The sequence below is a fragment of the Nomascus leucogenys genome, chromosome 8, assembly GCF_006542625.1.
Source record: "Nomascus leucogenys isolate Asia chromosome 8, Asia_NLE_v1, whole genome shotgun sequence".
NCBI lineage: Eukaryota > Metazoa > Chordata > Mammalia > Primates > Hylobatidae > Nomascus > Nomascus leucogenys.
The window spans coordinates 47119131-47132825 of NC_044388.1; the positions used below are offsets into that span (position 1 = coordinate 47119131).

Here is a 13695-nt window from a genome sequence, read left to right on the forward strand (position 1 = left end):
GCTAGGAGTGAAATTACTGGCCCACATGGTAAGTGTAAGGTTAACTTTATAAAGAAATTGCAAACCTAACTTCCAAAGTGGTTGCACCATTTTACATTTCAGCATAAACCTGGGAGAGTTCCAATTATTTCACTTCTTCACCCACATATGGAATTGTGGGAACTTTGTACTGTTAGCCATTCTTGTGAGTGGGAAACAAAATCTCCTTGTGGAGTTAATTTGCATTTCTATGAAGGCTAATGTTTTTCCACAGGCTGGCAGAACTGGACTGCACAGTTAACTGCCAGTTACTCATGGCAACTGGGACCTTGCTGCCCACCTGGGTTACAACTTATCAAGAAAACGTCTGAGCCAGAAAGCACTCAGGAACGGAGAGACAGAGGATGGGGTATGTTCTGGAGTCACCCACACTTCTGTTTCCTCCATTAGTAAGGATCATGGCATGTTACATGTGAGGTTTTGGGAATCAGGAGCATTTCTGTAAATCAGAAGAATCAAAAAGCCCATACCTGTTATTTTCCTCCGCATCCACGGACACACGAAGAGCCACACAAAAAAAGCGAACAGGAGGGCGACACCAAAGGAAATGAGGGCTATGGCCCACATGGGGAGAACGAGGCCGAGCACTGGGAAGGAAAATGAGAAGCAGTGTCATTACTGGAAACTTCTGCAAAGTCAAGCCTCAGGGCGGTGGACTTCCCACTCTCCAAATCGAGAACGAATCACCTGGATTTTGTAGTGAATAAAACTCTCAACCAAAAAAACATGCTATACTTTTGAGAAAGCTGTATGTCCAAGACGTCTTATATCTTGCGAATATGTGCTTAAACTAGTTAGTAAGCTAATTATTAAAATTTTACCAACTGGGGGCCGGGCATGGCGGTTCATGCCTGTAATCCCAGCACTTTGGGAGGCCAAGGTGGGAGGATCACCTGAGGTCAGGAGTTCAAGATCAGCCTGGCCAATATAGTAAAACCCCATCTCTACTAAAAATTCAAAAATTAGCTGGGCGTGGTGGTGCATGCCTGTAATCCCAGCTACTCGGGAGGCTGAGGCAGGAGATTCATTTGAACTCGGGAGGGGGATGTTGCAGTGAGCTGAGATTGCACCACTGCACTCTAGCCTGGGCAACAGAGTGAGACTCCATCTCAAAAATAAATAAATAAATAAAATAAAATAAATAAGTAAATAAAATCTTTTTTTTTTTTTTTTTTTTTTTTTTGAGACGGAGTCTCACTCTGTCACCCAGGCTGGAGTGCAGTGGCGCGATTTCGGCTCACTGCTAGCTCCGCCTCCCGGGTTCACGCCATTCTCCTGCCTCAGCCTCTCTGAGTAGCTGGGACTACAGGCGCCCGCCACCACGCCTGGCTAATTTTTTGTATTTTTAGTAGAGACGGGATTTCACAGTGGTCTCGATCTCCTGACCTCATGATCTACCCACCTCAGCCTCCCAAAGTGCTGGGATTACAAGCGTGAGCCACCGCGCCCAGCCAATAAATAAAATTCTAACAACTGGGCACAAACAGCATATTTAAGTTGGGATGAAATCCATTTACATATTATTTCAATATCTAAATGGCTGCACACACAAATGTGGCTGAGAAGGGAGTCAGCTGAGGTCGGGCACGATGGCTCCCGCCTGTAATCCCAGCACTTTGGGAGGCCGAGGTGGGAGGATCACCTGAGGTCAGGAGTTCGACACCAGCCTGCCCAACATGGTGAAACCCTATCTCCACTAAAAATACAAAAAGTTAGCCGGGTGTGGTGATAGGTGCCTGTAATCACAGCTACTCAGGAGGCTGAGGCAGGAGAATCACTTGAACTTGGGAGGTGGAGGTTGCAGTGAGCCAAGATCGCGCCATTGCACTCTAGTCTGGGCAACATGAGTAAAACTCCATCTCAAAAAAAAAAGAAAGGAGTCAGCTGTCTTCCATCCTGATGCCCACCCCAGCCCAGCACACCTGCGGCAGGAAGCTGCCATCTGGACACTGCCTGGCTCCACAACTGACGCCTCTCCTAGTTCCTCAGCAGCCAGTAGCCCTACTTTAAACGGACATGCGCCCTAACCACATACACAGAACTTCTTTGAAATCAGTTGAGAAATAAAAGGATTTTTGTTGTTATTTATTTTTATTTTTATTTTTTTAAGAGACACGGTCTTGCGATGTTGCCTAGGCTGGTCTCAAACTCCTAGTCTCGTGGGATGTTCCTGCTTTGGCCTCCCAAAGAGCTGGGATTACAAGCATGAGCCACCTGGCCCAAGGAATAAGAGTTTTTTAAAAGGACACTAACCTTCAAATTTAACTCTTCTTTGAAGCATCAACTTACGGAATTACAGTGCAGAAAAACTTTTCACTCAAATCCCATAATGCACACTAAGCAATAATAACATTAGCCAATCCAAGGGTGGAAGTGCACATGGTTTGAGAACATCATCTTTTCATAGCACTGTCATGTCTCCAGCACTCATCACCCTGAATTTTGTCCATCTGCTGTCAATGGTGACAATAGGCACATTCACACACATTCATACATGCACAGCTTAAACACTTATGCTCATACATAAACTCACAGGTAGATATGCAAGAATACTCACCACGGCATTATTTGTAACAGTAACAATTTGTAGAACAACTAATATATGCATCATTATGAAAATGTGAAATAATTATTGTAGACAGTCTTATGAATTAGGCAGGTCTATATGTACTGATAAGGAAAGAGGCCCAAGATCCAATGAGTAATGCAGGCTAGTTGTATGATATACACATGGCATGATGTAATTTATGTTTGAAAAATAAAACATCCACCTTTCCACATTCCCGCTATATCTGTGAATTTACAGAAAAAGTTCTGGGAAGATACAGTGGTTTCCAATTTCTTTTCGGAGAGATGGGAGACTGGAGTGGGAATTTCACTTTTTATTACACATACCTTTATATTGGTAACTTAAAACATATATACAATAAGATAAGGATCTGGGAGAATTTACTTAAAAAAGTAAAAAAAATATAAAAAAGAAAAAGAAATAAAAATATATATACAAGAATGTCACTTTTGTAAATTGTTAAAAAATTTAATTCAAAGGGGTTAACTATTTAACACTTTGCTCTTAAATAAATTTGCAGTCTTTGTTTTATTGTTAACCATTTTATACATACAAAGCAGCACAAAGTTACTCAACTGAGGTACTATTAGGCTGGGCAGGGTGCCTCATGCCTGTAATCCCAGCACTTTGGGAAGCTGAGGTGAGAGGATCACTTGAAGCCCGGAGTTCAAGACCATCCTGAGCAACATAGTGAGTCCCTGTCTCTACAAAATAAAAATAAAAAGATTAGCTGCGGGTAGTGGTGCACGTCTGTAGTCCCAACTACTTGGGAGGCTGAGGTGGGAAGATTTCTTGAGCCCAGGAGTTTGAGGCTGCAGTGAGCTGTGATAGCGCCATTGAACTCCTGCCTGGGCAACAGAGTGAGATCCTGCCTCAAGAAAAAAAAAAAAATTAACATACTATTAACATACATTTGGGCTGGGCGCGGTGGCTTATGCCTGTAATCCCAGCACTTTGGGAGGCTGAGGCGGGCGGATCACAAGGTCAGGAGATCGAGACCATCCTGGCTAACACGGTGAAACCCCATCTCTACTAAAAATATAAAAAGATTAGCCGGGCGTGGTGGTGGGCACCTGTAGTCCCAGCTACTCCAGAGGCTGAGGCAGGAGAACGGCATGAACCTGGGAGGTGGGGTTGCAGTGAGCCAAGATCGCGCCACTGCACTCCAGCCTCGGCAAAAGAGCGAGATTCTATCTCAGAAGAAAAAAAAAATTTTTTTATAATTGTAAGAGATAGTATTAATGGAACAGGTAATTAATACTATATATAGTCAGAATTAATGTATATAAGTATTAAAAACAAAAATCCAGAATCACCTAGCTCAGTGATAGCTAAGGTCACTGGGGGAGGACAGGCACTTAACTGCTCAGCTCCCATCCCCCTGACTACATCAGAAGGCTATGGACTCAGCTCTGCCACACGGCTGCACTGACACCAGCAGGCCCCATCCAACTCAGGCTCTGCCCCTGCACCCAAAGCTGAGAGCTGCTTGTGCGACCCCTTGGTTGGTTGCACTGGGCTGTGTCTGGGGCCAAGGCTTCCCGGCGTCTGCTGTCCACCTTCATGTAGGGGTTCATACACGCAGCAAAGGTTGCGCCAAAGCTGGTTCTTGCCAACTCGAATGGTACCTGCTCTTTACCAACCTCAAACTAACAACTGACACCAACACCGATCCCACGCATGGCTTCAAAGCATGGTTCCTGAAGAGGTTTCCCTGCTTCTTCTGTGGTTTTGCTGATGATAAAATTGCTAATTGTGCTACTTTCGGCTTAGTGCTGCTGCGCCAAACTGATCTAAGAGAGGCAAACCCTGCAGGCCACAGGGAGAGAGAAACAATCTGGGATACATATTTTAAAAATGAGTGAACACTTTTGCTATCAGGCCCTATTTTTAACATTCATGCTGAGCAGGGCCCGGAAGAGAAGTCAAGAAGGGCTACTTGATGGGCTCCTTCTAGGACCACACCAGGCTCCCAGCAGGGTCACATGGGGTCCCAGATGGTGTCAGGACCAACACCAAAAGGGTGAACCTGAGGTCAGGGGCAAGACTTCTCACGCTGTGCTTAGATTTAAGATAATATCACCTGCCCTTTGCACCTTTGCCGTCACACCTGCCTCTACCACTGATGTGGCCTGGGAAATAGCCAGAAAACTCTGAAATTACCTCCCAGTCATGAGAAACCGGCAGGGGAAGCAGGAGAGAAACGCATCACCCAAGGGGAGTGGTGGGGAGACAGAGTAACACGTCACGGAGGAGGAAGAAGAGAGAAGGAACCTGGGAAAACAGGGGAAGCTGTTCACAGTAGGTGAGGGGGGAGCAGAATGGGGAAAGGATCTTACTGAAGTATTCCAGCAGTTTGATGATTTAGCAGAGAATCGGACGAGCACAAGGATTTACTTTTAAGGCCTGCATGTGAAAAAAGTAAACTGACAGTTATCTGTGTTACACAGCTCCAAATTGTACTAAGTATATAAAATCCAGTTTCGTGGATAAAAAACAATTCAATACAAAGATTCAGCACAGGACAGCGCCTGAATCAATGCACACCCAAGGCAAACGGTTTTTCTCCTAAAAACTCAAGACTGGCTTCTACACAACAACATTTTTGATAAAAATACTTTCTATTAAATTGTCTTTCTGGTACGGATCTCAAATTGTTTCCAAACAATTATGGCTACATCAGGCAGTAAGACACGGCCGTCATTTCCCCCTGCGGATGGACATACTGGGGCACAGCCTCAGTGGCTCGTGTTCACTCAGCCAAAAGTAGCTGCCAGGAACCACCGCAAGGAGCTCTGGGTCTCTGTTCTCGGCTCTAGCCACTAAATGGCCTTTCGTGTCAAGCGCCTTTCATTTGCGGAGCAGCAAAGATACGATGAATAGTGATTTAGCTCTAACCTCAAGCATCTTTACAATTCTATTCCAAATTCCCAAAAGATTAGATGAATATTCAAGCCATTTAGGGAGAAATACATAGAACTTTTTATACAAGCTCAGTCTCCATTGTTATTGTCTTGTTGTACTTCTTGTTTTTCACATCTAACACTCATGACTAAGGATCTATAAACAAATAAAACTTACATGAGACCAATAAGGCTTTAGTCCATATCAGTTTCCATATATCATGACCCATCATCTCCTCCCTACAACCTTTCTTCTTATTGACTCAATGCAGATTCTTTGTCTTCATTATATAAATAATCCATGCTCATCGTAAAACTATCAGCAGTACCTACAAAATTGTATGATGTACAAATATGAACCTTCCTCATCACCCTCCCCTCTTCAACTTACTTCCCAGGGAGACAGTAAGAACTATTTGGTGTGTATGTTTCCAGGCATTTTCTAGGTAGGCACGGACACCATGTCGAACATTTATTTTTCTTTTTTCCTTTTATTAAACAGAAGCAGAATTCCACTATATACTATTCTATGCTTTTGTTTGTCACATAACAATATGCTGCAGATATCTTCTCATAGTAAACATTCACACTCATGTGTGCACACACACGCACATACACAGAGATTACCTCCTTTGCAGAATTGCTCTAATATCTTGCCTTATAAATTGAGCTTTGTCTTTTGCTCTACATCAATATGTTCAAAGCATTAGAGGGGCTACCTATGTAATAGGAATTCTGAAACAACTTAGTTGAGAAAATAAAATTTAAAAAAATGTGATTTCCTAATTTGCTCTATAAGTAAAATATATATATATATTTTTTGCACATGGTACCAAGTATTTTTCTCTTTTTCTTTCTTTCTTTCTTTTCTCTCTCTCCCTTCCTTCCTTCCTTCTCTTTTTCTTTCTCTCTCTCTTTCTCCTTTCTTTCCTTCTTTCCTCTCTCTCTCTCTCTCCTCTCTCTCTCCCTTCCTTCCTTCTTTCTTTCTTCTTTCTTTCTTTCTCTTTCTTTCTTTTCTTTCCTTTCTTTTTTTTTTTTCTTTTGAGATAGAGTCTCGCTCTGTCGCCCAGGCTGGATTGCAGTGACGCAATCTCAGCTCACTGCAAGCTCCACCTCCCGGGTTCACGCCATTCCCCTGCCTCAGCCTCTCCAATTATCTGGGACTACAGGCGCCCGCCACCACACCTGGCTAATTTTTTTGTATTTTTAGTAGAGACGGGGTTTCACCATGGTCTTGATCTCCTGACCTCGTGATCCGCCCGCCTTGGCCTCCCAAAGTGCTGGGATTACAAGCGTGAGTCACCGCGCCCGGCCCTTCTTTCTTTCTTTTTTGGGACAGAGTCTTACTGTATTGCCCAGGCTGGAGTAAAGTGGTGCCATCTCGGCTCACTACAACCTCCACCTCCCAGGTTCAGGCGATTCTCCTGCCTCAGCCTCCCAAGTAGCTGGGATTACAGGCACATGCCACTATGCCCAGCTAATTTTTGTATTTTTAGTAGAGATGGGATTTCACCATGTTGGCCAACCTGGTCTCGAACTCCTGACCTCAGGTGATCCACCCGCCTCAGCTCCCCAAAAGTGCTGGGATTACAGGCATGAGCCACTGTGCCCGGCCTGTTTGTTTTTTTTTTTTTTTGAGATGGAGTCTCGCTCTGTTGCCCAGGCTGGAATGCAGTGGCTCAATCTTCACTCACTGCAGCCTCTGCCTCCCAGGTTCAAGCAATTCTCCTGCCTCAGCCTCCCAAGTAGCTGGGATTACAGGAACTCACCACCACACCCAGCTAATTTTTGTATTTTTAGTAGAGACAGAGTTTCTCCATGTTGGCTAGGCTGGTCTGTAACTCCTGACCTCAGGTGATCTGCCTGCCTCTGCCTCCCATAAGTGCTGGGATTACAGGTGTGAGCCACTGAGCCTGGCTGGTACCAACTTTTTCAAACCAGGGTACATTTGTAATAATTTTGAAAACGAGGTGAATTTAAATGACCCTGTTTTGAATCCAGCTCTTGGTGATAACTGGAGACTCTTCCCACCCCAGGGCTTCCCCAGTCCAAGACTAGGAATCACTGTAACGGCAATTTCTGGCTTCTCCACGGCCTGCACTTCACAATCACAGCATGGAAGAAAAAGGCCCTCTGAGTGCAGGGCTCCTTCTCACAAAGCCAACTGGTGGCCTGAGAGGTTTCTGATGTCCTGGTTTCCTAGAAACTGGATCAGAAGCAGCTGCAACTGGAGGAGGAACAGGGGGAGGAGAAAGAGATGGAAGAAGAGAAGGAGGAGGAAGATGAGAAGGAAGAGGAGAAACCAGAGGAGGGGGATGAGGAGGAGAAAGAGGGGGCAAAGGAGGAGGAGAAACAGGAAGAAGAGGAGGAGGACAGGGAAGAGAAGAGATGGAGGAGGAGGAAGAGATAAGGAGGAGGAGGAAGACATGGAGGAGGAGGAAGAGATAGGAGGAGGAGGAGGAAGAGATGAAGAGGAAGAGGAGGAAGAGATGAAGAGGAGGAGGAAGAGATGGAGGAGGAGGAAGAGAGAAAGAGAAGGAGGAGGAGGAGGAGGAGGAGGAAGAGATAAGAGGAGGAAGAGGAAGAGATGGAGGAGGGGGAGGAGGAAGAGATGAAGAGGAGGAGGACGAGGAGGAGGAGGAGGGATAAAAAGGAGGAGACAGAGATGGAAGAGCAGAAGGAGGAAAAGATGGAGGAGGGGAGGAAGAGATGAAGAGGAGGAGGAAGAGATGAAGAGGAGGAGGAGGGGGAGGAGGCCGCAGAGGCAGGGGCAGGCATGTCTCAGGTACAGACATGCTCTGGGGAAGTCAGGAACCAGACCTGGTTAAGTTGGGAATTCCTTTGCTGGTGGAAAAGAGTGAGCAAAGGTTGGGTTAGGGTTAGAACTTTTGGGAGTACCCATTACATTAGAACGGTAATGAGGAAGCCATGTTTCTGGTAAGAGACGTGCCTAGAGCAGCGGTTCTCAAACTGTAACGTGCTTCCAAATCACTGAGGCTCCCCTATTAAACCACAGGTCACTGGGCTGCATTCAGTGGGTCCAGGGCTGGGCCTTGGAATCTGCATCTTGACAAGTTCCTGTATGCTATTGCTGGCCAGGGACCACACATTGCCTTAGAAGATGCCTACCAGAGGCTTAACTGGGTGACCTGCTTTGACTGTTCAAATGGGCATGCCATGGACTTTAGCATTCACTGTTTAAACACTGAACAAAAACCAGGCCCCACACAACTGAAGACTTTTTCATTAAAAATGAAGCTTAGGCTTGTATCCAACCCAAGTAAGCATTTTATTTCCTAAAGTTATCTTTTAGTCCTTGCAAGTCATTTTTTTAAGAACAAAAATGCAAAGACAATTTTTTTAAAGTGCGAACTTAGTCTCTGAAGTATAAGAATGACTTTTGAGAAAAGTCATGTCAAATGTAAAGTAACACAAATCAAAATAAGCCTAAGAAATAATCAGCTTCACAATAATTTAGAGAGCAGAGGAAATCAAAACAAAACACCAAAAACACGAACTAGGACACCATGGCTATTGATGACACAGCTGGACTCGCAGAGATACCCAATATGAGGAAACAGTATGTAATGAAAGTCTACGTTGAAGGGCAAAAGACCTTCAAGGCTTACATAAAAATAAGATTTTGACTCACTCACCGGACATTCTAGAAACGTTCCCCTGGAATCAAAATACTAGCAAAGTCCTTTTTTGACTCATTGGAGGAACAAAATGGTGGGACCTTCAGAGCCATGACCTTCTTCTCTTCTAGGCAAGCCCCTTGAGAAACTTCAAGTAAGAATTTTTCCATACAAAGATGTGTGGAAAAACAGAAGGACAGGATGACTCAGGAGTTTCTGGCAAGTTAAGGCCAAAAGACTGGGTTAGGTTAATTATGACTGATGGTAACAAAACAGCCTCTAACAGGCACGGTTGGCCTTCTCCGTCCGTGGTTCAGCAGATACTGGCGGCCAACTTAAGGGACTTGAGTATCCATGGATTTTGGTTATCTTTTTGTTTGTTTGTTTTTGAGACAGAGTCTCACTCTGTCTCCCAGGCTGGAGTGCAGTGGTGCGATCTCAGGTCACTGCAAGCTTCCCCTCCCAGGTTCATGCCATTCTCCTGCCTCAGCCTCCCGAGTAGCTGGGACTACAGGTGCCTGCCACCACGCTGGGCAAATTTTTTTATTTTTAGTAGAAACAGGGTTTCACCATGTTAGCAAGGATGGTCTCGATCTCCTGACGTCATGATCCGCCCGTCTCGGCCTCCTGAAGTGCTGAGATTACAGGCGTGAGCCACCGCGCCTGGCCGAATTTTGGTATCTATGGAGGTCCTAGAGCCAATCTCTGAGGAGAAGGAGGGACCAATGACTGTATGAAGCATTGATTATGTGCCGGGCACTGTGCCAGGTACCCCGCCTGCATTATCTCAGGGACTATAGTGTCCCTTGAACGGAGATGCTACTTCTGGCCTTACTTTATAATCAGGAATAAGACTTAGGGAGGGGAGGCGATGTCCCATTCCTGACAGAACAGCCACCCAACTACAGAACCTAATGCTAACTTCAGGACTGGGAATAAATACTGCTTGTGGTTTGAGGGAATAATGAACTTCAAGATCCTTACACAGATTTTTTTTTTTTTTTTGAGACAGGGCCTCGCTTTGTCATCTGGCTTGAGTGCAGGGCCACGATCATAGCTCACGACAGCCTTTATTCCCTTATACAGATTTTACAATTATTATTATTATTATTATTGTTATTTTGGTAGAGATGGGGTCTTGCTATGTTGCCAAGGCTGGTCTTGAACACCTGGCCTCAAGTGATGCTCCTCCTCAACCTTCTTAAGTGCTGGGATTACAGGTGTTAACCACCATGAGCAGCCCAAATTTTTTATATTCCTAATTAAGGAGGTGGCTGCTTCTTCACACTAACTAGTATATTAAATATATACAAAAATAGCTGGGCGTGGTGGCTCACGCCTATAATCCCAGCACTTTGGGAGGCCGAGGTGGGCGGATCACCTGAGGTCAGGGTTTTGAGACTAGCTTGGCCAACATGGTGAAACCCTGTCTCTACTAAAAATTAAAAATTAGCCAGGTGTGGTGGCGTGCGTCTGTAGTCCCAGCCACTTGGGAGGCTAAGGCAGGAGAATCCCTCAACCCAGGAGATGGAGCTTGCAGTGAGCTAGTGAGCTGAGATCACACTACTGCACTCCAGCCTAGGAGACAGAGCAAGACTCCGTCTAAAAAAAAAAAAAAAAAAAAAAAAAAAAAAAATATATATATATATATATATATAGAGAGAGAGAGAGAGAGAGAGAGAGAGAGAGAGAGACAGAGAGAGAGAGAGAGAGAGAGCACATGCACTCCAGGTTCCCAAATATACCAGAAGACATTTTAAAGAGAGTTAAGAGAAGAGAAAGAATTTGTTAAGGTTGGGGCTGGGCGCAGTGGCTCACGCCTGTAATCCCAGCACTTTGGGAAGCCAAGGTGGGCGGATCATGAGGTCAGGAGATCGAGACCATGCCGGCTAACATGGTGAAACCCCCGTCTCTACTAAAAATACAAAAAAATTAGCCGGGCGAGGAGGCGGGCGCCTGTAGTCCCAGCTACTCGGGAGGCTGAGGCAGGAGAATGGCATGAACCCGGGAGGCAGAGCTTGCAGTGAGCCAAGATAGCACCACAGCACTCCAGCCTGGGCAACAGAGAGAGCCTCTGTCTCAAAAATAAAATAAAGAAATAATTTTTAATCCCCTCCATAAAAAACCTCTGAAACTTTATACAAAAGAACAAAAGCGGCCAGGCGCAGTGGCTCACGCCTGTAATCCCAGCACTTTAGGAGGTCGAGGCGGGCGGATCACAAGGTCAGGAGTTCGAGACCAGCCTGGCCAACATAGTGAAACCCTGTAGTGTGCGCCTGTAATCCCAGCTACTAAGGAGGCTAAGGCAGGAGAATCGCTTGAACCTGGGAGGCGGAGGTTGCAGTTTTCCAAGATCGTGCCACTGCACTCCAGCCTGGGTGACAGAGTGAGACTCTGTCTCAAAAAAAAAAAACCACATAAAAAACAACAACAAAATCCATGAGAATGACAAGGAAAGGAGTAATTCAGCAAAGAAAATCATCATTGGCTTCAGTATCTAAAAAAACAAAGCATGGCTTCTAGTCTCTGGATTAACTGGTCTGATATTTCCAGGGGTCTGTACTCTGTGCTGTGAACGGCTTTAGAGCTCCGCTGGGCATTGCTGATGTGTGGACTGTCCCACTCACTGGGTGCCAGGCATGGCCCCAGGTGTTCCACACTGTCTCCTGACCCCTGCACAACCCTGTAGGCACGTGGGATTAGATCACGTTCTGAGGCTCAGAGCTATGGTGGCAACACAGCTGCGTAAATGGCAGAGTGGGGATTTAATTTTTTTTTCTAACTTGAAAGTCTGCTGCCTTTGTACTCTACATATCGCTTGGGCATTTAATTAAGACAAATAAATGCATTTACCACTCTTTTTACTATTCTATAATGACCATGAGTAATGCATTTTACTATCAGCCAACAACTCCAGCACCTATTCCATAATGACCATGAGTAATGCTTTTTACTGTCAGCCAACAATACCAGCACCAAATAAACCGATACTGTTAGCATACAATGTACTTTGCCCCTGGAGTATGCTTCCAAGGGATCCTTACCTGGCGCTCCTGTGTACATGATGGAAAAGACATTGATTGCTATGGTAGCAGCATAGAATACTGGGAGTGCCCGGAGGCCATTGGGAACAGGGTCTTCCTGTGGGACAAGGACACACAGTGGGAGGTCAGGATCCCAGCAGCATTTGGAGCCAACACAGACAAAATGATACAAAATCCTGTTACAAGAAACTCTTCCCAAACCCCAGTGTGGCCAAATGGATGGGCGTTGTCACTGCCTGTGATCTGCTCCACTTCTACAGAAATGGCATTGGCTGGGGCCATCTCTCCCACACAAATGCAATGTCAAAGAGCCCACTGTTGTGGCCAGCAGACGCATTAAAGCCCTGGAATCACATGAGCTGATGTCAGACTTGGAAGCAGAAAAGAACTGTTGGGTCAAGCCGGTTCCGGAGGACCAAATCACAGAGCTCAGCATCTCCTTCCTCAAAACCCGTAGCCTCACTACAGCCAAGTCCAGGTTTGGCCCTAACTGGCTACGTTCAAAAATAATTTGAGATTCCAACCTCCAAGTATCCTCTAAGAGAGTCAGATGACTTCAGCATCACTGCATTACCATGAGATTTTATAACATTCTATTACACAATGCATCTTAGCTATGTTACCATGTGCTATGAATTTCTGAATCTTTTCACAAGGTATAGTATTTAACCTTCAACTATTAGAAGTTAAAAAGAACTGTGGTTCCTTGTTGAATAATTTATTTGCCATTCGACATTTATTAACTACTTTAGGCTTCTGCTACAACACTCCCTAAATCTAGTAAGTTCAACAAGAATGGTACTGCACATGTTTTCAGTTAAATAACATCTGAGAGAATATCAGGCATTTAGAGTTTTTAGCAGATCTACAGAGAATTTTGAAGTAAAAATATGGGCCAGGAACTCCCATCAATGTAACACTGGCACACAGATGTGGCTCAAATAATTCAAAAAGGGACTAACTTCTAATAACCACGAAGGCCACATTCACATGAACATGCTATCTGCCATGATAAAAGGAAAATTAGGTCTAAAAATCGATGAGAGCAGCGGAAGTATGGATAAGCATCTCAAAGACTGCTACTGCCAAATGCAAACGCGCCTGGAAGTCAAGTATGTTTGCAGAACAGTACAGCCCATCAAGGAGCTGTTCTGGAATGTCTCAAGGAGCCAAGAACACTTGTCAAGAGGCTCGAGTTGAATGCAGTGAGGCGTGATGCAGCAAGAGCAGGGCAGAATGAGACTCAAGTGTGGGAGTGTCACACCAGACCAGGCAGGGGAGGCTGCCATGTGGCAAACACCAAGATTAATGGGCTGGAGCCTGGCATGAGTGACACAGCCAGTTATGATCATCTGTGATGTATCACGTGAAAAGAACCCAGGATGAACTGAAAACAAAATGCTGGGAGGCTCAACACCTATGACCTCTGGTTTCCACAGCATTGTTTTCTTAGGGATAAGAGTTGCTAAAGAGAGATTCCCAACCAATAACTTCTGCAGGTG

The 13695-nt window shown here is 45.1% G+C and overlaps 1 protein-coding gene across 9 annotated transcripts in view; it reads right to left on the minus strand.

Annotated features, from left to right (window-relative positions):
• The window catches only part of SLC20A2 (solute carrier family 20 member 2), a 122471-nt gene that overhangs the window by 28202 nt on the left and 80574 nt on the right, over positions 1-13695 (minus strand). For all 9 annotated transcript variants that reach the window (XM_030817198.1, XM_030817201.1, XM_030817196.1 and 6 more), the window contains 2 exons: positions 12194-12290; positions 510-626 (listed from right to left, as the gene is read on the minus strand). In XM_030817198.1, coding sequence (XP_030673058.1) covers positions 510-626; positions 12194-12290 — 214 coding nt within the window. The remainder of the gene's footprint in view (positions 1-509; positions 627-12193; positions 12291-13695) is intronic.